General features: G+C 42.0%; 2 protein-coding genes across 2 annotated transcripts in view; one reads left to right on the forward strand and one right to left on the reverse strand.

The window, feature by feature from the left end:
* Positions 1 to 7539: 7539 nt before the first annotated feature.
* LOC130084542 (tubulin alpha-8 chain-like) lies at positions 7540 to 9467 on the reverse strand. Its single transcript, XM_056249984.1, has 4 exons — positions 9417 to 9467; positions 9104 to 9323; positions 8849 to 8997; positions 7540 to 8563 (listed from the first exon to the last, which is right to left on the reverse strand). Exons 1-4 carry the CDS (start codon positions 9417 to 9419, stop codon positions 7586 to 7588), a joined length of 1350 nt encoding a protein of 449 aa, XP_056105959.1. The 5' UTR covers positions 9420 to 9467; the 3' UTR covers positions 7540 to 7585.
* Positions 9468 to 12856: 3389 nt separating this feature from the next.
* si:dkeyp-121d4.3 (uncharacterized) overlaps positions 12857 to 24884 on the forward strand; it is a 44082-nt gene continuing 32054 nt past the window's right edge. Inside the window, exons 1-6 of the mRNA XM_056250412.1 lie at positions 12857 to 13501; positions 23119 to 23223; positions 23319 to 23455; positions 23554 to 23596; positions 24198 to 24323; positions 24431 to 24529. Coding sequence (XP_056106387.1) covers positions 12857 to 13501; positions 23119 to 23223; positions 23319 to 23455; positions 23554 to 23596; positions 24198 to 24323; positions 24431 to 24529 — 1155 coding nt within the window. The remainder of the gene's footprint in view (positions 13502 to 23118; positions 23224 to 23318; positions 23456 to 23553; positions 23597 to 24197; positions 24324 to 24430; positions 24530 to 24884) is intronic.

Here is a 24884-nt window from a genome sequence, read left to right on the forward strand (position 1 = left end):
CAGCTGCATCAGGACTGGAAACCATGCTTGGTTCGTCCAGAGCGGCGCCACGAGGAGCACTGAGCATCCATTTTCCCTTATCCGTTCCCGCACTTGAGGCAGGAGCGAGATGGGGGGAAAAGCATAGAGGGGGCAGCGGGGCCAGACGTGGCCCAGCGCATCCCTGCTCTTGGAGAAAAACTTCGGGCAATGAGTGTTCTCTTGAGACGCAAACAGGTCTACCTCCGCTCTGCCGAATGTCTCCCATAGCAGAAGGACCGTCTGCGGGTGCAGAGACCATTCTCCTGCTGGAACATTGTTCCTGGACAATCTGTCCGGACCCAGGTTCAGATGGCTGGGCACGTGTGCTGCTCTCAGTGAGCGCAAATTGTGCTGGGCCCACACCAGGAGGCGTTCCGTTAGCCTGTAAAGGATCTGACGCCACCCTGGCGATTTATGTAGGCCACCACTGACATGTTGTCCGAGCGGACTAAGAGGTGATGGCCTTTAATTGGGGGACAGAAGCGCCTCAGCGCAAAATCGACTGCCATCATTTCCAGACAGTTTATGTGTAGGAGCTTCTCTCGTTCTGACCACTGGCCGAAGAACGGTCTGCCCTCGAGCAGCGCTCCCCATCCCGAGGTGGAGGCGTCCGTGGACACTACCTGCACACTCAAGGAAGTCCCCAGGTTTACACCTGACTGGTACCAGTCGTTCACTTCCCAAGGCTTCAGGGCTGAGACGCATTCCTGATTGACCCTGAGGCGAAAATGACCGGAGGCCCAAGCTCGAGGCGGTACTCGTGCTTTCAGCCACCACTGCAGTGGGCGCATGCGGAGCAGACCCAGCTGGAGTGTTGATGACGCTGTTGGGACTTTGGTGCCGCAGCGGAAGGATTTCGCGAAGCGCTGAATGTTCAGCCTGCGCTGTGGCGATAGTCGCGCTGTCATAGAAAGCGAGTTCAGTTCTGTGCCCAGAAAGGATATTTCCTGGCTGGGAGACAGCAAACTCTTCGCCCAGTTGACTATAAGACCAAGATTCTCGAGGTGTTCGAGTAGCATGGTCCTGTGTTCTATGAGCTCTGGTTGAGACCGAGCTAGAATCAGCCAATCGTCCAAATAGTTCAAGACTGGCATGCCCTGAAGTCTCAGAGGCGCGAGCGCCGCATCCATGCACCTCGTAAATGTACGGGGTACAAGGGACAGGCCGAACGGTAGGACTGTGTACTGATATGCCTGGCCCGCGAAGGCGAATCTCAAAAATCGCCTGTGACGTGACGCTATTTGAATCTGGATGACTTCAGGATTTTGCTGGTTGTGAGCATTCTGAACCGGCGTTTCATAAGCGCTCTGTTCAGATGCCTTAGATCCAAAATGGGTCTGAGACCCCCGTCTTTCTTTGGGACCAGGAAATATCTGCTGTACAAACCCCCTTCGCTTTGAGCTTGAGATACGGGCTCTAATGCCCCTTTGCTCAAAAGTGTCGCTATTTCGGCTTGAAGTAGGTGTGCTACTTCTGTTTTGACCGTGGATTCGACGCGCGCCGTGAAACGGCGGGGGCGTCGAGCGAACTGTAGCGAATAGCCTCTTTTTATAGTGTTCAGCACTCATTCTGATACCCCGGGAAGCTACGCCCATGCTTTCGCATGAAAAGCTAGGGGTAGAATGCGATTCAGGCTCTGGCCGTAATCTAACGACGGCACGGGGGCTCCGGTGTGCTTTGACACAGATACTGTGTTTACAGTGTGTGAGGCAGGGGGCGCGCCGATCGGGGCGTGCAGCCTAGCCGCGCTCAAATCCCTTATAGCGGTGTGCTCAGAGAGAGTGAGCGGGGCGAGCCCCATGGGGCTTAACATGTCCGTGTGAGAATGTGGGCGCGTAACAGCGGGCAGAGGGGGGAGGTCCACGGAGCTCGCCCAATCCTCTCTGTCCGATGCCAGTAGATAGCAGCTGGCCTCCCTTGCAGAGATCGCTGGCTCGTCGTCATCGATGATGGAAGCGGCGAGCATTCGCGGGAACGAGGAGGCTCAGGGACCTGTTGAGCACGGCGCTTTTTACGGTGCGGCACTGTAGCGGGCGGAAGTGCAGTCTCTGTGAAGAATGCCAGGCGAGTCCGCTGAGTCACCATTGGCAGTAGCTCGCAGTGAGGGCATCCGCCGTCGGCGAGCGCGAGAGCTGCGTGATCCTCTCCCAGGCAGGAAACGCAGATAACATGGCGGTCCCCGTCGCTGAGTGGGGCTCGGCACGAGCCACAAGAGGAAGGCATCTTGAAAAAGACGCGGCTCTTTTAGGTAAAGTGTGCGTCACGGGGCGAACACACACACACACACACACACAACACAGAGCAGTGAAAGGATATTGAAACGCCGGATAGCGTAGCAGGAACGGCGGCTGAAGGCGGCGAGATGAAGGCCAGCGACTTCAGTAGCAAGGGCTCGTCCCGCAGAAAGCTGTATTGACGGCGCGGCTTCTCACTCTGGATCCAGTCGGTGGGAACGCTCCGCTGAAGAGATGAAAATCAGATTATATCAGCCCATCGAGCCGTATTTCTAAGGCTAGGCCACGCCCGTTTCGGCGGGAGCGTGACGCAATGGGCGCGAAGCGCCCTCATTGGACTGTCACTGAATGGCCTCTCTCGATAGGCTGCTGCAATTGCCACAGGCCAGCCAATAGGCACGCTAAGCCGCCTTGCCTATGTCTGCTTGCTGTTGCAATGCGTTCTGTACACACTACAGATCACTGATTGGTCAGACAGACAGAATCGTCACTATCAGCGTCATTGTATTTGCGACACGAGACACTAAACCCACTAGATTTAAATAGCCAGTAGACAACAGCCACCGCTGTAGCACCTGTTTTAAAACTACTTGCTTGACTTGCTTGAAGAAAAAAGAAAGAAAGAAAACTTCCATAAAAAAGAAATGGCTGAATCGTGGTCAGTGGACAAAGTGCAGACGTTCGTCTCGTTGGTTGCCGAGGAGCGGATAAACTAACGGTCCGACTATAATCCCACCCACTTTGAAGCGGTACTAACTGCAGTGGAAAAGCAAACCGAGCTAAAGCGAGCCGAGCCGTGCCGTGCCGAGCCGAGTCGTACCAAGCATTGGAAAAGCGAAGCGAGCCGAACCGTGTCGCGCTGAGCCGAACCGTACTGAGCCGTACCGAGCCGTACCAGCAGTGGAAAAGCGCCATAAGAGAACTCACGGCCCACAGGGAAGGAAATTAATAGTTGAATAAAGTCGTTATTTTTGTTTGTTTTTTGCACACAAAAAGTATTCTCGTCGCTTGATAAACTTATGGTTGAGCCACTGTAGTCACTCGGACTATTTTAACGATGTCTTTAATAACTTTTGGAGCGGCCAGTTTCGATCCCTTAAGAAGCCTATGGAGGAGTGAGACATCTTGTGTTCCGAAGATGAACGAAAGTCTTACGGGGTTGGAACAACATGAAGGTGAGTAATTACTGACGGAATTGTCATTTTTGGGTGAACTAACCCTTTGAGCAAAAGTTGCAATAGTTTTCATTTTCAGTGCACTTTTGTTAAAAATATTACTTTATCAATGCATAGATATGTACCCTATAATTTTTAAAAAGCCTATACAGTATGTACAGGTTCACCATTATTTCGAAAAGGAATGCATTGTATGTTCTTGCTAAATTGATCCCAAATGTAAGATTGTTGTATCATAATAGTAGAATAATTACCCCTTGGTTCTATAATTACAGTATAAATATTTTTTTAATTCTCCTGGTTGTTACCCCTTTATTCCCCAAACTTAAAATATTGTTCCCTTATATTGCAAGTACGTTATAGGTACACTATAATTACTGAAGATTACGCTGTAACATTGCTTTAATTACGCAGTACTTTCCGGGCTGTAATCTAAAGCGTTACTGAAAGTTTTCCTATAGAGAGGCCTATGTCGCAAAAACAGGGTACGTAAGTTCCTGAATGTAATGAATTATGGGATATGACATACTGCAATGAAGTAGGGATGGGTGATGTGATACCAATATGTTTTGTAACGATTTTACCAATACTGATACTGATTAATACTTAAGTGGGTTTGTGATTTTCCAAAATAATGTCCATTTTTAGAAGAAAAAAAAAATCATTACACTTAAGCCATTAATAACAGATTTATCACAAAAGCACAATTATATAAAAAAAAAATGTTCTACCTATAGGCAGAAAAGGCCATTTCCTATGGCCTCGGGATATGAAGCGGCTAGTCTACCAATGAAGACAGGCAGCAGATATAGATGAATGGTCACTCACCTGTAATGAAACCAATGCAAACCTGACTGACTGCATTGACTTGTCATAATTGAGTTATTAGCAATGGCTTTATGACTTTTCTTTCTACATAGTTTGTCTTTTAAACTTCCACTAGCAGTTGATTTGTGCATATAGTGCATATTTTATTTGCATTTTCTTAGAACACTTCATACAAAATCTCTACATTAAGACATTTTTGATAAGAATATCTCAAATGAAAATTTGTTCAAAATGTCTTATAGATTCACAGGGAGGCGTCTGGGATGGCCAAGCTAAAAGAAAATATATGACCATAAGATGGAGGTGGTTTCCCAAATAAGGGCTTATAGTCCACAAGTAAAGTTTGTGAATAACATGAATATAAGATGTTATAAATTGAAAACGGTGACTGAGAAGCAATAACAGTGGATGCATGTTACATATGAAAAATGATCAGATGAATCCAAGCCCGGTCTGTGAAATCAGGCTTCGACTTACTAAAGAGGTCATGAAATGGTGACTTGTAATGGAGTCATTTTTACTGGAAGGCATCTTTACTGTTACTTATACAGGTGCACAATATGCTAATTTCTCAAAAAATTAGCATATTGTGATAAAGTTCATTATTTTCCATAATGTAATGATAAAAATTTAACTTTCATATATTTTATGAATGAATGAATGAGGCATTTATATAGCACTTTCATATGTACAATTGTACACCCAAAGCGCTTTACAATCATATCAGGGGTTCTCTCCTCAACCAGCACCAGTGTGCAGCATCCGACGGCAGCCACAGTACAACGGCGCCAGTGCGCTCACCACACACCAGCTATAGTTGGAGAGGAGAGAGAGTGATAGAGCCAATTCAGTGGATGGGGATTATTAGGAGGCCATGATTGGCAGGGGCCAATGGGTGGAATGTGGCCAGGACACCGGGGTTACACCCCTACTCTTTACGAGAAGTGCCATGGGATTTTTAATGACCACAGAGAGTCAGGGCCTCGGTTTAACGTCTCATCCGAAGGACGGTGCTCTTTGACAGTCTAGTGTCTCCGTCACTATACTGGGGCGTTAGGACCCACACAGACCACAGGGTAAGCGCCCCCTGCTGGCCTCACCAACACCTCTTCCAGCAGCAACCTGGTTTTCTCAGGAGGTCTCCCATTCAGGTACTAACCAGGCTCAGCCCTGCTTAGCTTCAGTGGGCAACCAGTCTTGGGCTACAGGGTGATATGGCTGCTGGCCATCTTCCATCTTTTAGATTCATTGCACACCAACTGAAATATTTCAGGTCTTTTATTGCTTTAATACTGATGATTTTGGCATACAGCTCATGAAAACCCAAAATTCCTATCTCAAAAAATTAGCATATCATGAAAAGGGTCTCTAAACGAGCTATTAACCTAATCATCTGAATCAACTAATTCACTCTAAACACTTGCAAAAGATTCCTGAGGCTTTTAAAAACTCCCAGCCTGTTTCATTACTCAAAACCACAATCGTGGGTAAGACTGCCGACCTGACTGCTGTCCAGAAGGCCATCATTGACACCCTCAAGCAAGAGGGTAAGACAGAAAGAAATTTCTGAACAAATAGTCTGTTCCCAGAGTGCTGTATCAAGGCACCTCGGTGGGAAGTCTGTGGGAAGGAAAAAGTGTGGCAAAAAACGCTGCACAACGAGAAGAGGTGACCGGACCCTGAGGAAGATTGTGGAGAAGGACCGATTCCAGAGCTTGGGGGACCTGCGGAAGCAGTGGACTGAGTCTGGAGTAGAAACATCCAGAGCCACTGTGCAGAGGCGTGTGCAGAAAAATGGGCTACAGGTGCCGCATTCCCCAGGTCAAGCCACTTTTGAACCAGAAACAGCGGCAGAAGCGCCTGACCTGGGCTACAGAGAAGCAGCACTGGACTGTTGCTCAGTTTTGCATGTCAATCGGAAATCAAGGTGCCAGAGTCTGGAGGAAGACTAGGGAGAAGAAAATGCCTGAAGTCCAGTGTCAAGTACCCACAGTCAGTGATGGTCTGGGGTGCCATGTCAGCTGCTGGTGTTGGTGCACTGTGTTTTATCAAGGGCAGGGTCAATGCAGCTAGCTATCAGGAGATTTTGGAGCACTTCATGCTTCCATCTGCTGAAAAACTTTATGGAGATGATTTCATTTTTCAGCACGACCTGGCACCTGCTCACAGTGCCAAAACCACTGGTAAATGGTTTACTGACCATGGTATTACTGTGCTCAATTGGCCTGCCAACTCTCCTGACCTGAACCTCATAGAGAATCTGTGGGATATTGTGAAGAAAAAGTTGAGACGCAAGACCCAACACTCTGGATGAGCTTAAGGCCGCTATCGTAGCATCCTGGGCCTCCATAACACCTCAGCAGTGCTACAGGCTGATTGCCTCCATGCCACGCCGCATTGAAGCAGTAATTTCTGCAAAAGGATTCCCGACCAAGTATTGACTATTAAGTGCATAACTGAACAGAATTATTTGAAGGTTGACTTTTGTATTAACACTTCTTTTATTGGTCGGATGAAATATGCTAATTTTTTGAGACAGGAATTTGGGGTTTTCATGAGCTGTATGCCAAAATCATCAGTATTAAAAACAATAAAAGACCTGAAATATTTCAGTTGGTGTGCAATGAATCTAAAATATATGAAAGTTTAATTTTTATTACATTATGGAAAATAATGAACTATCACAATATGCTAATTTTTTTAGAAGGACCTGTAGTTCTCAGGTACTCTTTACACCCCTGTAATCTCTTAATATAAAGCAATGTACTGTGGCAGTTCTACTCGGTGAGATGAAGAGATTCAAACACTTGGTTTCTGCATTTGGCCTCTAGCCATTTGTGGAATGGACTAAATGTTTCAAGATGGCCCCTGAGGATGATACTGCGGCACTTTGAGCCATTTTGTGTTCTTTGCCCACCATAGTATCCAGCAAGCTTCACTGATCCAAGTTACATACCTCCTACACATGGTTTTTCCTCTTCCAGCATTGGAAATTTTAGGTAGATAAACTTTAAATTTGAGCACATTTCTTTGGAATGAGTTGAGGCTTTTTTTTTTTATTAAAGCGGTTAGAAACCATAAAGGAAGTAACTGACTATTACATTGAATCAAACCCGATAATTTGGCATGCATGAACCCCACGCCACTATGAAATGTGACTTCAGCTGAATTGCGGCTCAATTATGTTCCCTAAATGCCAAGGACACAAGCAACCACGTGTGAACAAAATCATGAAGGTACATCATGAAGGCAAAACTAGTCAGAGAAGCAACAAGTTTTCTAATGCTCTCAAATTTATTTACTCAATTACAAACACATTTATCATCTTCAATATTCTTCATCCTCCTCCCCACAGTCCTCAGTGGAATCGGCACCAACCTCCTCATAGTCTTTCTCCAGGGCAGCCATGTCTTCCCGAGCCTCCGAGAACTCCCCTTCCTCCATCCCTTCACCCACGTACCAGTGAACAAAAGCCCTCTTCGCGTACATCAGGTCAAACTTGTGGTCCAGGCGTCCCCATGCCTCTGCGATGGCGGTGGTGTTGCTTAGCATGCACACGGCTCTCTGCACTTTGGACAGATCCCCTCCTGGCACAACGGTGGGTGGCTGGTAGTTTATTCCCACCTTAAACCCAGTAGGACACCAGTCTACAAACTGGATGGAGCGCCGAGTCTTGATGTTGGCTATGGCGGCGTTGACATCTTTCGGAACCACATCACCACGGTACAGCAAACAGCAGGCCATGTATTTTCCCCGGCGAGGGTCACACTTCACCATCTGGTTTGCTGGCTCGAAGCAGGAATTGGTGATTTCCGGTACGGAGAGTTGCTCATGGTAGGCCTTTTCAGCTGAAATGATAGGGGCATAGGTGACCAGTGGAAAGTGAATGCGAGGGTACGGGACCAGGTTTGTCTGGAACTCCGTGAGGTCAACATTTAGGGCGCCGTCAAAGCGCAGTGACGCAGTAATGGAGGACACAATCTGGGCGATGAGCCGGTTCAGGTTAGTGTATGAGGGGCGCTCGATATCGAGGTTTCGCTTGCAGATGTCGAAGATGGCTTCGTTATCCACCATGAAGGAACAGTCCGAGTGCTCGAGAGTGGTGTGGGTCGTGAGAATCGAGTTGTAGGGCTCAACCACAGCCGTGCTGACTTGCGGGGCAGGATATACAGAAAACTCCAACTTTGACTTTTTACCGTAATCGACAGATAGTCGCTCCATCAGCAGAGAAGTGAAACCAGAGCCGGTTCCACCACCAAAACTGTGGAAGATCAGGAACCCTTGCAGACCGGTGCACTGGTCCGCCTAGAGAGGAATCAGAGGGAAAAGGGAGAAGTGGGTATTCAAATACTGCCAATAATCTTGCAGAGGTCTTTAAAAAGGGTCACCACACACTTGAGTGACAGGTGTTCAAAATAAATGCCAAAGAACCACCATTTTGGGTTCCCAAAGAACTTCTCAGTCTTAAAACATCCATTTTTCTAAGAGTGAAGAACATTAAAGAAACTTCTGTGCGATGGCAATACACACAAGGACATTAGTATCTGCAATTCCATGAACAAGCTTTAAAGTTGAAGAGTGAAAACTCACCATTTTGCGCATCCGGTCGAGCACAGAGTCTACGATCTCCTTGCCAATGGTATAGTGACCACGAGCATAATTATTGGCAGCATCCTCCTTGCCACTGATGAGCTGCTCAGGGTGGTACAGCTGTCGATAGTGTCCGTTGCGGATCTCATCTGCATTTCAAACAAAAGAGATAAGGATATAAGCTAAACTGGAAGTACAGCAACACAAGTTTTGAAAAGGAATAAGATAAAAAGCCTGAATGGAGTTCAGTCTCACCAACAACTGTCGGCTCCAGATCAATGAACATTGCACGAGGAACGTGCTTCCCAGCACCCGTTTCACTGAAGAAAGTGCCAAAAGAGGAGTCTGCCAATAAGCTGCCATCTCCAACAATGGTCCCATCTGGCTGGAAGCCGTGCTCCAAGCAATACAACTCCCAGCAAGAGTTACCCATCTGGACACCTGCTTGACCAATATGTATGGAAATGCACTCCCTCTGGTTTGGCCAAAACAAGCAAACACACAACATTCACACGGTGAAGAGGTTAAGCAGTAACAATAAAGTGAAGGTGACAATCAATAATCTCACCATTATGCTCGAGTATCACAGCAAGTAGGAATTAATTGTGAGCCTTCAAACCCTGGAAATATAAAACACAAACTAAGCTCCCAGAAGTTATAAACCATTACTTTTCTGAAAGAGACCAGCTCACCTGTGCAGCTACACCAAACCCCCCACCTGATCTTCATTTATATTCGTCTCAGATTAGGGCGTGGCTCTTAATGAACCCTCCCTGAGATAATGCTAACAAGGTAATTAGATTCAAACAAAACAAGCTTTATTTCACTTGTATTTTTAAAGTTGAGTTAAAAAAAATTAATTTTTTAAGATGATACTACAAGTAGATCCACAAAGGGCAGATTTCCTTGATTTAATATTTAGGCTATTTGATTTTGAAATGTTTTTTTTTTTTTTTTTTTTTTTTTAAATCACAAATAGGTTCCTCATGTATGAGTTTGAAGTGAAGTATGATTGCAAGACTGTTAAAGCCTCAGGTCATGCCAGCAGGAGTCACTGAATATTTGCGCTTTGTGATTTAGTTATTTTATTTGAATAAGGGAAAGTATTTCTACTTATTTGAAATAAGTTTTACAGGTCTGTAAAAGGGAGAAATATTGCAACGTCTTTGCAACAAATTTCCACATACATTCTTAAAAATATGATTCTTAACTGGCATTGATGGTTGACGATCCTTTAACATCCATGAAATCTTTCCATTGCACAAAAGCTTTATAGTGGGAAAAAATTCTTCACACTATCAATTCAATTCACATTTATTTGTGTAGCGCTTTTCACAATACATATCGTTTCAAAGCAGCTTTACAGAAAATGCATGTGTCTACACTACAATTTAGAGTGATCTGTTATCAGGGGACTGTGTCCAAGTTATGTATTTCAGAAATTGATGAAGCAGAAAAAGAAAAATATATACTTCTTGCTTATGTTTTATCATTTAATCATTTAGATCTTAAATATCATATAACCAAATGTAATCAATCATATTTTAAGAAACATTATTATCATGTTGATGTGTTCCTCATTATTATCTTTTTGATGTGTTTACCATTATTATCATTTGAAATGTATGTTTAATGCTTTTCTTTTATTAATCTTTATGCCTCAAAAGTTGCTGATTGACTTAGGGTGAACTTTTGTACTTGCTGTTTAGACGAGGCCAAAAGGCTGCAAGTTTCCAATAGACAGACCACAAGTGCTCGAATATCTCAGAATAAAGTGCTAAACGGATGCTAGCTAAACATCTTGCAGAAGAGACATATTGTCCAGAAGTTCCTTACAGTGTTTTGTATTAAGAAACTTTCTGACACATTTGGGGTACAAGACAATGTGTGTATGGCCCCCCTCCAACGGTGTGAAACCACAAAATAACGATATCTCTTTGTCTTTAGTGTCTGCTCAATGCGATAGTAAGAGGAACTTAGCCCTGTGCTGATAAGCATCTGCATAAGAGGAAGAGTGTCTCATCTTGGACGAGCCCCTGCTCCTCTGGCAACCTGTCTTCTCAAAGAGAGATCTCTCAAACACTTATCTTAATATCTCGAAAATATAAAACTCAATTTGTTAATTATATTTTACTTAGAAATATTAGAAGTGATTTTAACTGTTCATTTTATGTTTCTTTATTAAACTTTTAATCCTGATTATGGATGAATTAATTGTACTCTTCATTTATTATTTGATTGTCTGCTGTTAAGAAATACAATTTGACTTAATCATCTGACTGGATCTCCTCCCTGCATCAGAAATGTACATACAAATCATGCAGTTTGCTAACATTATGTATATTCTAGGCAGAAACAATAAGATCAGTGAAGTAATTATTACAAGTACATGTGAACATAATGAGTATATAATGTCAACTGGAGCTGACGTACCATCCCGAGATAAAGCAGAAAAACAAATGGAAAGTAATTGGCTTATGCTGTTTGTAATATTTCCAGCAAAGTAATCATGTGCATTTGATCTGACTGGAGTACAAGGTTATGATATGCATTATGTGAATGCTTGGCTAAAGAGATGCGTCTTTATAAGACTTGTATAATTTTTGAGAGACAAGGCCACTGTGTCACCGTATGGTGCTTGGACCCATGATAAGCATAGTAATATTTATATTTAAATTAGTGTCCTGCATGTAAATGTGCTGACTATTGGGTAGCATCGTAAAAATTAAAGTGTCATCATTATGATCTAATGATTATTTTCTATGATACACTTCTTTTGGAATGTTTTTTTACTGTATGGACATTTATGTATTTATCAGTCTAATTACATCTGTCTTTTGCCTTTATATTTAGCCTAAAGGGGCTTAAATGTAACAAACTTTTGTCAATCATGTAACTTAGTGTAATTATCGATTTTCTCTGAAACAATATGAGTCTTTTAGCTATCATTTTTAAGTAACTTGGCCAAAATAGGTCTTGTTTCGAAGGACAAGCCATATCACTTACAAACCTTCCTTTAATTATTCCATGTTTGTCCCACTCACTTGCCAGACCAGAGTTGCTTGTCTGCTAGTGTTAGTAATACATTTACTGATTGGGACACTTTTTGCCATCGAGATGAATTGGAAAAAGTGTCCCAATCATCCAGAATTCAACCTACACATTGCATTATTTTAATTATTTGTCCTAATGACTAAATGTTTCCTTTCCCTTGCATAATCGATACAAAGCGCAGGTAAGTTTGTCACTTACAGTATATATGAGCTAGTCTCAATCTCCTGGTATATCTAAACCTAAAAAAAACGAAGAAGAAAGACACTGATTTCATAGAGTCGTTTTGGTGGATTCTGCATGCCACCATATAGATTTTAAAGAAAAAATATTGAAACTATATTTAAAATGAATATTCGTAATTAATTTTTAATACTAAACTAAATGTATTTTTTTAAAGCTTATTTAAACCATATAAATATATGATTGCAAATTTCCCACTGAGTTGAAAGTCGTTAAAATACGACATATGTTTTCTTTAGTAGACGCTTTTATGTCTTAAGTCTGAACATAGGTAAATACGCATTTATAAATAACATTCATTTGATTCATTCATTCAGCTGCGTCAGAAGATCAGGACTTTTTTTGTACTTTTTTGTTTTACGCATAGGTTTTACGCCATCTTTGGTGGACTCTTATTTTGAAGCCGTTGGGTCACATCCGCTGGCCATTTGTATTGTTTCTATGCGTGTGTGGTGTGTATTTGGAGAAGTGAGTCCGTGCAGTGGACCATTGAGCGTCAGTTTGCGTCAAATGAGTAGCTCATAGCTGAAATCAAATATATTAAAACAGTTTTATTATTTTCATTTGTTGCGTTGATGCGACGTAAACAGTATTACATCTGCATGGTTGTGTGCGCGAACTAACGTGTTAGTGACACGGTTCGTCTGGCCCGCTAGCGGCTCACCGAGTAAAACTTGTGGCTGTTGTACGTCACTAGCCGCCAACCGTTGGAAAATGGGGAAAAACCGCAAGCGTTTGAAAAGTCAGGGAAATGTTCAGACTATGGGACCTAGACCACAGCATGGCATGGCAGCACCTCCTCCTCCTCACGGCGGGTTCCGCGGTCCTGCTCCTATCCGCCCGATGGGCCCACCTGGACAGAGGTTCCCTGGGCCCCATCGCGACTTCGGGCCCCAAAACCCCAGAATGATGATGATGGATAACATGGAAGGGGACAGACGGTTTATGCATGAAACACAGGGATTCATGATGCACAATGAGCCTTGCCCCCCGATGGACTTTCCCGACAGACGTGAGTTCCACCACCAGGCTTTTGACGGTCCTCCTGATCCGCGTTTCCAGCATCACTCAGAGTTTGGGAACCGACCACAAGGACCGCGGTTCTACCGTCCAGAGCTTGACTGTGCACCGCAGTTCCGTTCCCCGGAGTTTTGTGAACGACCTCCAGACTTCTGTCCGCCTGAGTTTAATGATCGACGTCCTGATTTCTGCCCGCCTGAGTTTATGGGGAGACCCTCGAACTTCCACCCGTCTGAATATGAAGGCGGACCAGGTTTCCACGGGATGAATCCTGGGTTCGACCAAATGGAGCAGTATGGCCCAAGAGACCCTCAGTTTGTGCCACAGATGGATGTACATGTAAGTTTTTTAGGGTCCTCATTTATCATCTGATGTCACGCTGACCAATCACTTCGCAATAACGTAAGCCAAGTGTTTGGATTTAGGCATGCATGCAATATGATTCTGATTGTGATCGAGTCTTAAAGGGATAGTTCACCCAAAAATGTAAATAATGTCATCATTTACTCACCCTCAAGCTGTTCCAATCCTGTATGAATTTCTTTTCTGCTGAAGACAATATGGGTAACCAAACAGTTGGCAGGCCCCATTGACTTTCATATATATATATATATTAGGCATGTGCCGGTATCAAATTTTCATGCTGCGATTAATTGATTGAGCGTTTATCACGGTATACGGTATTATCACGATATTTTAATTGCACAAGAGAAACAGACGGATTGGGGGTATCTAAAAAAAACTTGCATCACAATCTGTAATTGTGATTGTCAAAACATAAATTTTATTTTTTAGTGACAACATGTTATAATGTTTACATGGTTACTGAGGCTACTGTTTGTATTATTGCTTAACACAATTTTCATGATTTCAATTAAATTCTTGGATTTAATTTCAATCTTGATTCAATATTGACTCATTTGGATAAATATTAGGTAGGCTACAGTAGATAGCCTGCATTTAAATGTTTCTCAAGAAAAAATATATCTCACATAATGCTGTAAACATACAGAGAGAAATTAAATATAATGCATACAATATAAATATAATTATAATATAAATATAAAAATGTAATATGCCGTAATTTTCATTATAATAACAATTATATAATGACAAGTACATATATTAAAATATGTAATTTAGTGCACATATTTAGCAAAATACTCCTCTCTATAGCTATTTTCTTATAGTCAACTAACATTAAATGGCTTTCCTGAGGTAAATGTAACGTTCTGTGACATAATTGTTCTCCTGCAGTGTTATTGACCTCTTTCCGTGGTTGAAAAACACTGATTAAGCGAAAGTACGTACCTTTCGGTGGGTTGTACTGTATCTTTAATAAAAAGTAACAGATGATCTGTTTACTTGAACTGAGGCGCGCGATCTGTCACGTCACATTTACAAGCACCAAAACAGTATTTATTGTCTGAATTTCGTTATAAAACCTGAGAGCTGATATTTTTTTCAGATCAAAAGTAACCTGCTCTGTCTAGTCTGTCGGTGTCGGTGTCCTCTTTGCTCCGCGATTTTTCTCTGGGTGAGAAAATGGATGTGTGGCGCGAGACCGTGTGAAAGTGTCAATTGCGTGAGTCTCAAGCTGAATGCGTGAGAGTTGGCAGCCATGCGGGGGATAAATAGTCGGCAGCGTTCCTCCTTCCGCCGTGCTTCTTCTCCATGTGAGGATTGTTTACATTAGACTAGAGTGCGCACTGCATGCACACAGTGCTTATACATGTGATGTGGGGATTGTTTACATCAAGTGCGCACGTGTTTTGCGCAGCATACGCATTGTTTTTTAAGCTGTTGATGGAAAATAAGCTGATGCGCGTTCTAAAAATCTAAATTCGGATCTATTATTTTTCACGGTATTTCGAAGTCCCCGCGATAACAATATCGTGCATATTCATTACCGCGATTTATCGCATTACCGAATACCGGCACATGTCTAATATATATATATATATATATATATTTAAGTATAGAAAAGTCAATATTTTAAATATGTTGATTACATTACATTCTATTTGTATGTCACTTACAATGTTTTATTAAAGGTGCATTGCGCACCTCTCTGAGTTTTTGCAGAACTTTGCCCCACTCTGGCGACAAGTGAAACTGCCTTACTGTCTTTGTCTTGCGTGGAGTTTGCGTTGGGGTTTATGAACTTTTTGAATCCATCTTCTACTTTTGTCGAAAGTTGACTGAAGTTTTGTCGCTCGAGTTGTCTTCGCTAATACGGAGAATGGCGGCGAATACACAAACCTGCCAGACATAGCCAGGGGAGCGTGAACGCGCATCACGTTCCGGCCCGAATCCCTCTTATTTATTTTACTGTACAGGATTATAGAGGCAATCGCAGTGATCAGAGAAGGGCTCATTCAGCCCATCAGGCAATTGTTTAAGCATGTATGGGTTAGAAAAACGGGTATTTTTAACATGAAATGTTGCGCAATGCACCTTTAACTTTTAATAACACAATTTATTTTAACCAAATGTATTTGTTTATTTATTTAATTAGCCTTGTTAATTTTTGTATTATTGTTATATATTTTTTTGCACTGCTTTTCCACGGACCTGTTGAAACCCCTTGATATAGACTATTGATGGAGAAAAAATATAGCCAAGTTGGATCAGGGAGTGTAAAAGTATGAAAAAGTATGATTTTTTTTTTTTTTATGAAAAAGTTTGGAGATGAAGAATGGAACTTTCTGCTGATGATGTCATGTGATTTTGGGTCCATTATGATTGGCAGAGCTGGATAAGATGAGCTGCTGTAAAGTATCATAGTACTGATATTTGAAAAAAATTACTTAAATTTGGGATGAAATTGAGGCCCTGTTTACACCTAGTATTAAGAAGCGTTTTGGTTGATCGGATCACAAGTGGACGACGCTAAATACAGGTGTAAACGGGGTCTAGAACGTTTTGAGCTTGTCCACTTTCATCCACTTCCAGAGGTAGTCGAAAACGCATTCGACCTGATTGCTTTCCTTGTGTAAACGCTCATGTGATCAAATGTGTTCAAACTAGGGATGGGCATTTTTTTAAAAAATATTGCATTCGAATATTCGGGCTCATAAAAATCGAATATTCGAATATTCGTTTATTTAAATGACGTTTAACGAAAAAGACATTATTTTTTAAGTTACATTTTTTTTCATGTTTTTGTCACCATTTCTGAACAAGCTTACAATTAGGCAATATACACAACAAGCTTACAATATATGTTAACGTTTTCTCTTAGTTGAAAACATTAAACAGTAGGCCTTTGTGTAAACAAAAAATATAAAAAACAAAAGCATTAATAAAAGCATGCTTAAGCAGCGCGAACGGGAAAAAAACGCCTAATAAAGCAGATTGCGCCAGATATCGTACAGAACGTACACACACACACACGAGTCAGCATATGATTATCGTGTTTATATTGTTTCACGTTTTTATTAAGAAAAACAATATCCACATGCAGGGGCGCCGCCAGCATTTTATGCTCGAGGGAGAAAAGGCGCTTTGCTGACAGACGCTTCAGAGACACAAAGATAACGGTGTTCTAAGTTTCTAACAGCACTTTGCGTTTTCTGTTCTTAAACCTGTCTCCCTCAACGAAACCTAAAGGAAGTATATGTCTCAAAATCATTTTGCTATAAGATAAGTTATCATTTCGGATCACGCGGGGTCCAGCTGCGCTTACCTGCAGTCGTGAATGCAGTGATGGACAGCTATCTTTCCTCATTCGACATGTGATTTCTCATTGTGTTGATGATATTATAACTCATAATAAATTAATTCGATCAAAAGTAATTCCATTTAGTAAGATCATTTTCAAGTAATTCCAAACTTCGCGAGGCAGACGACACCATTATGTGATCAAATACACACAACTTATTAACACACTCCACAGCGCCACCCAGTGCATTTAATTATAACTGCGAGTTAGTGCTTGGGATTTATCATGGATTCACTGCATTTAAGGGCAGCAAAGCAATGTAGTAAAATTCGAATAGTATTTTATTTTTCCAATAATAATTACAGATCGAATATTCGTGCACATCCCTAGTTCAAACAGCCACAAAAGACGCCTAGGTGCCTATTAACCTGATGTCTAAACTTTATGGGAAGCTCGCTAGCCAGATGGGATTTCAACTTTTGCCCTGTCCAAATACCCAAGTTTGCGTTCTTTGCACTTGTCCACTTGCCTTCTTAGGGTGACCAGCAGACACACTGATTTTAAGGCCGATTTGCATCCCCCAACGATCTGGATGCTGCTTTGAGTGTTGCAGTACGATTGGCACTGTTTCTAAAATATAAATGAAGTTCTTGAAGGTGGTCCCTGAAAGTGCCTATGTACCTTACATCATTCGATGAGTCCTTGTAGGCAAGGGGCAATCTGTGGGAAGCACAAGCTATAGACACAATCTTTGGAAAACTGTCTGTAAATTGCTTTGCAACTCCATTCACACGCCCTGAACATAAATAAAATGATTTAGTGACAATCATGGGATACAAAAATAAAACAATCTCACATGAGCATAAAATAATTACCCGTCATAACGGCTGCTGCGTCAGTCCCGAGTCCAAAGAGTTTCTCTGTTGGGAGGCCTTTCTTCAAGATTACATTCTTGACAGCTGTGTCTGTCTGCTTTGCCATCGGCAACCGGGACCCGATCCAGGAACTGATTGAACACATGTCCCTCTTTATCTATGAATCTGTGAGAAATCATTGGCAAATATAATTCACAGTTCATTAACAGCACCCACACTTTATGGGATTGACATCAAACAAAATAAATGTTCCCATACCGGACATGCAAATCAAGTTGCCTGCCGATCGACACATCTGTGCTCTCGTCGACTTCCAGGCTAATTGCCTGTGATGATTTAATCCTGGTGAGAATTGGCTCCTCTATGACCTCTGCTAAGACCTCAAGCATGTCATCAATAATACGATGAGACCTATAGTTATTCCTCTTGTCAATCTTGACATTGGGAAAAGGGGAACAAGGACTGTAACTCTTATTTATTAATTTAAAGATTAAATTTAATATTAAGTAATGCCTAGGTGACCTTTACCTTTAATTTCCTGAAGTAGTCGCACCCTAGAAGCTCAGCCAGGCTCAAAAGTTTTGGATAGTTTTTGTGGTGGGCCAGTTCATTTTTTACGAGCCAGTAAAGGCACTTGAACCCACCAATGACTGCCTCATGCTCCAAAACAACCGTGGGCTCAAATAAGTCTATGACTGAGATGCCTGTGACAAAATTATTATAAAACTATTTGAAAAGTAAAAGTTATATTATATCAGAGACAATTTATATAGAGACATTCCACTTCCTCAATCCTCAATACAACTATATAGGGAAAACCCGTACCGCCAAAGATGGCGGTTGTCTGCACATGCCCCGCCCCTCCCGCTGGAAAGCCAATCGTCTGCTTTTAACAGTCAAGCCGGGAAACATGTAAGCCTATCGTCTGGTTCCACTGACGCATGCGCACAGTTGAGGTTTGCCACAGCGGAGATGAGAACCCTTGCGCGTGCGTAGTAAACGTATAACCTGTGGGGAAAAATACCTTTTAAACCTTATTTTGGGGCAAAGTCATCAAACTTTTTCAGCAATTTTTATCATATCTTACTGCTGTTTCTATACAAGCAGTTTTTATGTCCCGGTGACCAGTGAAAGTGCAGTTCTGACTCTCTGCCCATTCATTTAGATAGGAGCCTGGTCTTGTTAGTCAAGTCAAGTCACATTTATTTATATAGCGCTTTTCACAATACAGATTGCATCAAAGCAGCTTCACAGTGATAACATGAAAGTAGTACAACACAGTTCAATAATATTGTTGAATATTAAATATCCCCAACTAAGCAAGCCAAAAGCAAGGCGACAGTGGCAAGGAACCAAAACTCCATCAGATTGGATGGAGAAAAAAACCTTGGGAGAACCCAGGCTAGTCAGGGGCCAGTTCTCCTCTGGCTAACAATCATAGGGTTTTAAAGAAGCTTTACAGTAAGTGCATATCAGAGAGTACCTGGAAAAAATACATTTAGTTAATCATGTAATATTTAGGGGATAACATATCGCCGGCGTTGAGTCGTCTCTTCGCAGGCGTTGAGTCGTCTCTTCACAGGCGTTGGTCTTCTCATCACAGGCGTTGAGGCATCCGAAATCCCCGTGAGAGGCAGGATACCAAACTGGAGCCTACGAACGCCATTTTTCTCGGGACAAGCGTCCCGAGATAACAGCAGAAAGGCAGATGGGAAATAATTAGCATAGCTGATGTTCATAATGATTTCCATTACACGGGAGTAGGTGTTAGAAAACCATAATCTCACAACTCTCCGCAACCCAAACTCTCCGCAACCCAACCGCAACCATACGGACCGACCCGTTTGTCTATAAGGCTGTCGAGCCCCACTGGTGCGTTAAGCAGTTTCAGTGGCAAACGGTTCCGTATGGCATAGCAGAGGACTAAAAGGTAAGCATTATGTGAATGCTTGACTAAAGAGACACGTCTTTAGTCTAGTTTTAAACTGTATCAGCGAGTCAGAGCATCGGACCGTATCGGGAAGGCTATTCCAGAGTTTTGGAGCTAAATGCGAGAATGCCCTCCCTCCTTTCGTGGACTTCGATATCCTAGGAATGACCAGAAGCCTTGAATTTAGTGATCTTAGAGAACGCGGTGGATTGTAGGGCGAAAGAAGGTCCGTTAAGTACATAGGAGCTAAACCATTAAGGGCTTTATAGGTCAGTAGTAGTACTTTGTAATTGATACGGAACTTAATAGGTAACCAGTGCAGAGATGATAAAATCGGTGTTATATGATCATATTTTCTTGATCTAGTAAGAACTCTAGCGGCTGCATTTTGCACTAACTGTAGCTTGTTTATTGAGGATGCAGGACAACCAGCTAATAAAGCATTACAGTAATCTAGTCTCGAGGTCATGAATGCATGAACTAACTTTTCAGCATCAGAAACAGCTGCCCGGAGGCGTTGCCAAGATGGCGGCCGAGTGGCATGACTTGCCTAAAAGGACTTTGATTATATACTTGTTTTTGAAATTGGAACCTACCAGAGGCAAGAGATGCCTGGCTTCTGATGCTGTCCTAGTGGTGCTCCGTAGTGATGTGACGTTCCAAGTAATCTTTTCTGTATATAACGGCTCCAACCTCAACAAAAGCTCTGTTTGCGCAGCCTTTCTTAGGCGCAGGTTTGTGGTGTCTGCATAGTCGACAAAACATTCCTAAAAAACAGAGCAATCAAAAGAAAATTGAAAAAAAAAGGGAAAAAATATGATTTTTGATTATTGTTTCATGATTGCACAAATTATGCAGATATTAAATTTACCATGCTGTGTGAGGTAAAGCCAAGTCTTAAATTGAGGCATCTTTAGCCACTCTGGATCAAATCCAGTGCTTCTGTGCTTGTTGCTTGCTGATGTCCTTTCTACAAGTCACAGAGAAATAGAAATGGGGCCGCTTTTCCTGAAAAATCTGCTTTTCTGACCTGCCCTGCTTCTACACCTTTCGGTTTTTGCTGTTAATCTCACCGATTGCTTCAACCCTAGCTGGTTCTCCCACAGCAGCATGTTGGCTGCAGTCCTCCTCTCCTACATCTCTCTCTTCCTCCTGACCCTCTCTTGCTGCTTCAGCTGCTAAAGCATCGCTGATTGAAGCCTGGAAATATTCCAAATAAATTAACTGAATAGCCAACATGGCTTATTACAATGGTCGGAAATTAAGCTTCCACATGTGTTTCTCTGCTTTGCTATTACCTCTGACTGTCTTTGCTCCTCAGGACGAGCCCGTTTGAATCTTTGGAAATATTTTTCATAATACATATGGATTGAGGGAGCAAACAGTCGGCGTCATGATTAAATACTTAACATTAACGTTATCTACTTGTACGGGCAGTCGATATTAACTAGCAGCTATTTACAGCATGTTAACATTATGTCTTGTATGCTGTAACTGTTATTCTCATGTTAACATAGCTAATTATTAGCTAGGCTCCTGAAGTGCTTGCTAATAACTAAGGTGGGTCTACGAGCCGCATTTCCATTGCCCTTCAAATGGCGCAAATTGAATTTGCTAATTGAAAATACGCTCAATGGGAACACGTCAATTTCACAAAAACTCCCATTTATCGCAAAAAAAGGTTTTACGGTCACGTGAGGTGGTTTTTCAGGCAATTCAAAAAAGAAATATTTCTAAACCTCAAAGAAATGCCACAATCAAGACCTCGGAGCAGAAATGAGTGAGAAAACACCTCATATATGCCGCTCACTGTATAAGGGTCTTTCCTTGCCAACCTAACCTAACATCAGTCGATATTAGAAAAATAAATCGCAAAAATGTTGCGCGAATCTGTAATGGAAATGCGGGACAGCGTTTACAATAGACTAACTTCTCAAAGTTATGTTGTGCAACAGTGTTCATTATACTAACCATTCAACTCCGGATTGATTCTGGAATCTTCGTCCTCCAACGCATGCACATATTCAGACCGTGCTCGAGGAGGAGGGGCCATTCGTTTGAGAGAGAGAGGGAGCGCGCAAGCTAGCTGCGCGCAGAGCTCTACAATAAAATACAATTTTACCCATACTAAATAGTAAAAAAATCTGAAAATCAATCCGTGGCGGTCAGCGTTGATATTGTGGTGGGCCGCTACAAATTAATGAATGTATGGGAAACCATGTGAGTAAGTGCTTTTTGTGTACGTGTGGTTTCAGTTGTTCCTATATTTTTGCGTAAATAGAATACATTTTATTACGAAGTTTTTGGTGAATCGTGATTTGTTCTTAAAATCGGCTGTACGTAGCCTGGGAAAACCCAGACAACTTCCGGCAAATTTAGATTTACTCTGAAAGTTAGTCTGGCAAAGAGCTCATTCAAGCCCATTTCCAATCCGTCGAAATCGAGGCACCAATCAGAAACGTTGGGGCGGGCTTTACACGATGACGACAGCGCTGGGATTTTGAGGCAGATTTTGTAGCCTACATTACAAAGATGGATGCCGCCGGCGAACATCACTGGTTCGAATCAGCTATCGCGTCTGTTTTAAGCGATTTGAACGTTTCCTTTGTGTTAAAAACCGAGCAAAGAACAACACTCGGAGATGTGTCTCCGCCGCTCTGCATACGTCATCTCCTTCATCGCTCTGATTGGGTTTAGGTCTATCCGCGACGTCCGTTGGTGACGTCCCTCTGGAAATGATTTGTCTATGACGCTTTGCCAGACCATAACTCAGTTACAACTGAGAATGGTCTGGTTTTAACCAGGCTAGGCTGTACGCACATTTCATGCACAAATGTGTGTGTACATACGCACTGAATGTTCTCTCACAATTCCTGATTTCTAACACACACTCACAGCGTTCGGCTGGTCTTACATATTGTTCATATGTAAATTGCGTGAGCTTATTTCATCCAGTAGATTAAAGATCTGAAAGGCCCATAGATCCTCTCCTCGAAGAAAGCAGGACAGAAGTGGTTGAAAGTGGACCAAAGAGTCGGATTAAAACACCAGATGTAAATGGGAATGTCTCCCTCGTCTACTTGTGATCCGATCGACCAAAACACATCTCAAACACCAGGTGTAAACAGGGCCTGAAGTTGCAATCTTTTCTTCCCTATTGTGTGATGTATATCGGAATGAAAAAAAAAACAGAAAAACATAGGGCAGGACTTTATTTTGTCCATCAGGAATTGATTGGATTATGGGTGGTGGTTTGCTATTTCTGTGATATCCAATGATTGACAGGTTGTCCCGCCCTCGTGCCAGTAAACGCATCATAAATGCAAGAGGGAAGGGAAGTTATTTTGATTAAAGATTATGCAGGACACATTCATTTTTAAGATATAATGCTGGCCATGGATTAATCATTTATAATAAATACCGCAACATTGTCAATTTTATTTTAATGTAGAATGAAGCAAATGTTTTTTTTCTTCATGTAAATAAGGGCAATCCTGCATTTGGAGAGAGAGGAGGGTTCCAACAAGGACCTCCACTAGATTTCCGAGGCCCAGGTCCAGTTCAGCCACAACCTGAGGCGTTCAATGCCACTGTAAGTTCACACTTGTATTTAATTCAGTACTAAATGTTTGCTCTTTTATAAGCTTGTAGATCTGCAGTGCAATGTCTGATGTGCTTTTAATTTAGAGCATGCCTCTCCCTGGAAATGCCTGTCCACCCCAACCTCCGAAGACAATAGATCAGCCGGCACCAAAAGACACAAAGACAGAACCTCCCAAATCGATGGCATCAAAGATATCAGCATTCAAGAATATCTCTGCAAAGTAATGTATAGCCATGCTTTTTTTTGCTGGAAAATTGATAGTGGTTCTGAGAAAGGAGAGGTTGTTGAAGTAAACTGCCATGTGTGTTTTCATTTTAGCACTCCTCGTGGACGCTCATTGGGAATCATTTCATTCATTGGCGTAAGTATTAATAATATTGTAGATTATTAATAATGAATAATGTGTTGAACATGTCAGTGTGCGCTAAACAAATGTGATGCTAACCGTGACGTAATAAAAGTTTTCCATGTTAATCATCAGCTTTTGACCTAACCAACTGTGACAGACATATGCAACATAAAACACTTTTTGTATTATAGTAAAATGGTTTAATTTTAGTTAGAATATCATTGTGCATGATGTTAATAGCCATAATGAAAGCAATGCATAATTTACCTATAAGTTAAGGGAAACAAGAACATTCAAACTGCTAACTCTGTAACTAAAAAAAAAGTGTATTCCATGACAAAGATTGTATCTGATTATGTATTTTAAATGTCGCGTGGTGTGTGGACAGACAAAATGCTTGTCGCTGGAATCTTTGCTGACCAATCAGAAGCCATGACTGGAATTATCTATTTTAGATTTTTTTTTCAATCCATTATTTTCCGACTTAACATTTAAAACCATTTGTGCTACATTTTTATTTAAATGAGTGATTTTTTGTGTGTTGTTGGTTGAAAATCTGAACGCTTTTTTAATATCAAACATTTTAATAGCACTGTTTTTGATTTCTCCTCAGAATAATTGTGGTTTCATTGAACGGGAGGATTTGAAGAAATTCTCTTTTGTTTTTGATGCCTTTTTTGGATACCGATCTAACTTGGTGCCTGGGGTTAAAGTGCATTTCACAGTAGTGAAAAATCTGGTAAGTGTTTATATGTGTGCAAAAATCCCAGAATTCATTTAAAGCATTTTTGTGTATTGAAGATGGTTTTGTACTCATTTTTGTACTATAACTTCTTGTGATGTCAGGGAAAAGAATGTGCGGTTGACGTGAAAGTGGCACCAGGAGGAACAGATGACATTGACAGTACGGTGTATGAAGGCGTAGTTCTCACAGTCCTTCCTGATGTGAGTAAAAGTCAAATTAGTACGTTTTTAAGTGGAAGGAAAAACATGCTGTTTTCATGCATGTATCTTTAAATGCAAATGAGCTGCTGCTCCCCACACCCCCATATCCAGAAGAGGGCGGAGACTTGACAGCTCGTGCCTCAGGCCCCGTCCACACTACTCCGTTTTAGTTTAAAAACAGTGACCTTTTGCTACGTTTGTACCTCCCGTCCACACTAAAACGGAAAAAATGAAGACCTAAAACGGAGAAGTTTAGAAACGCTGCAGCTCCGTTTTGCGTTTTGAATCTCCAGAGGGCGTTTTAGTGAAGACGGGACAAAACGGAGGACTTTAGAAACGATGACGCAGAGGCTCA

The sequence above is a fragment of the Rhinichthys klamathensis genome, unplaced genomic scaffold (assembly GCF_029890125.1).
Source record: "Rhinichthys klamathensis goyatoka isolate OS25496 unplaced genomic scaffold, OSU_Roscu_1.1 h1tg000003l_1, whole genome shotgun sequence".
Classification (NCBI taxonomy): domain Eukaryota; kingdom Metazoa; phylum Chordata; class Actinopteri; order Cypriniformes; family Leuciscidae; genus Rhinichthys; species Rhinichthys klamathensis.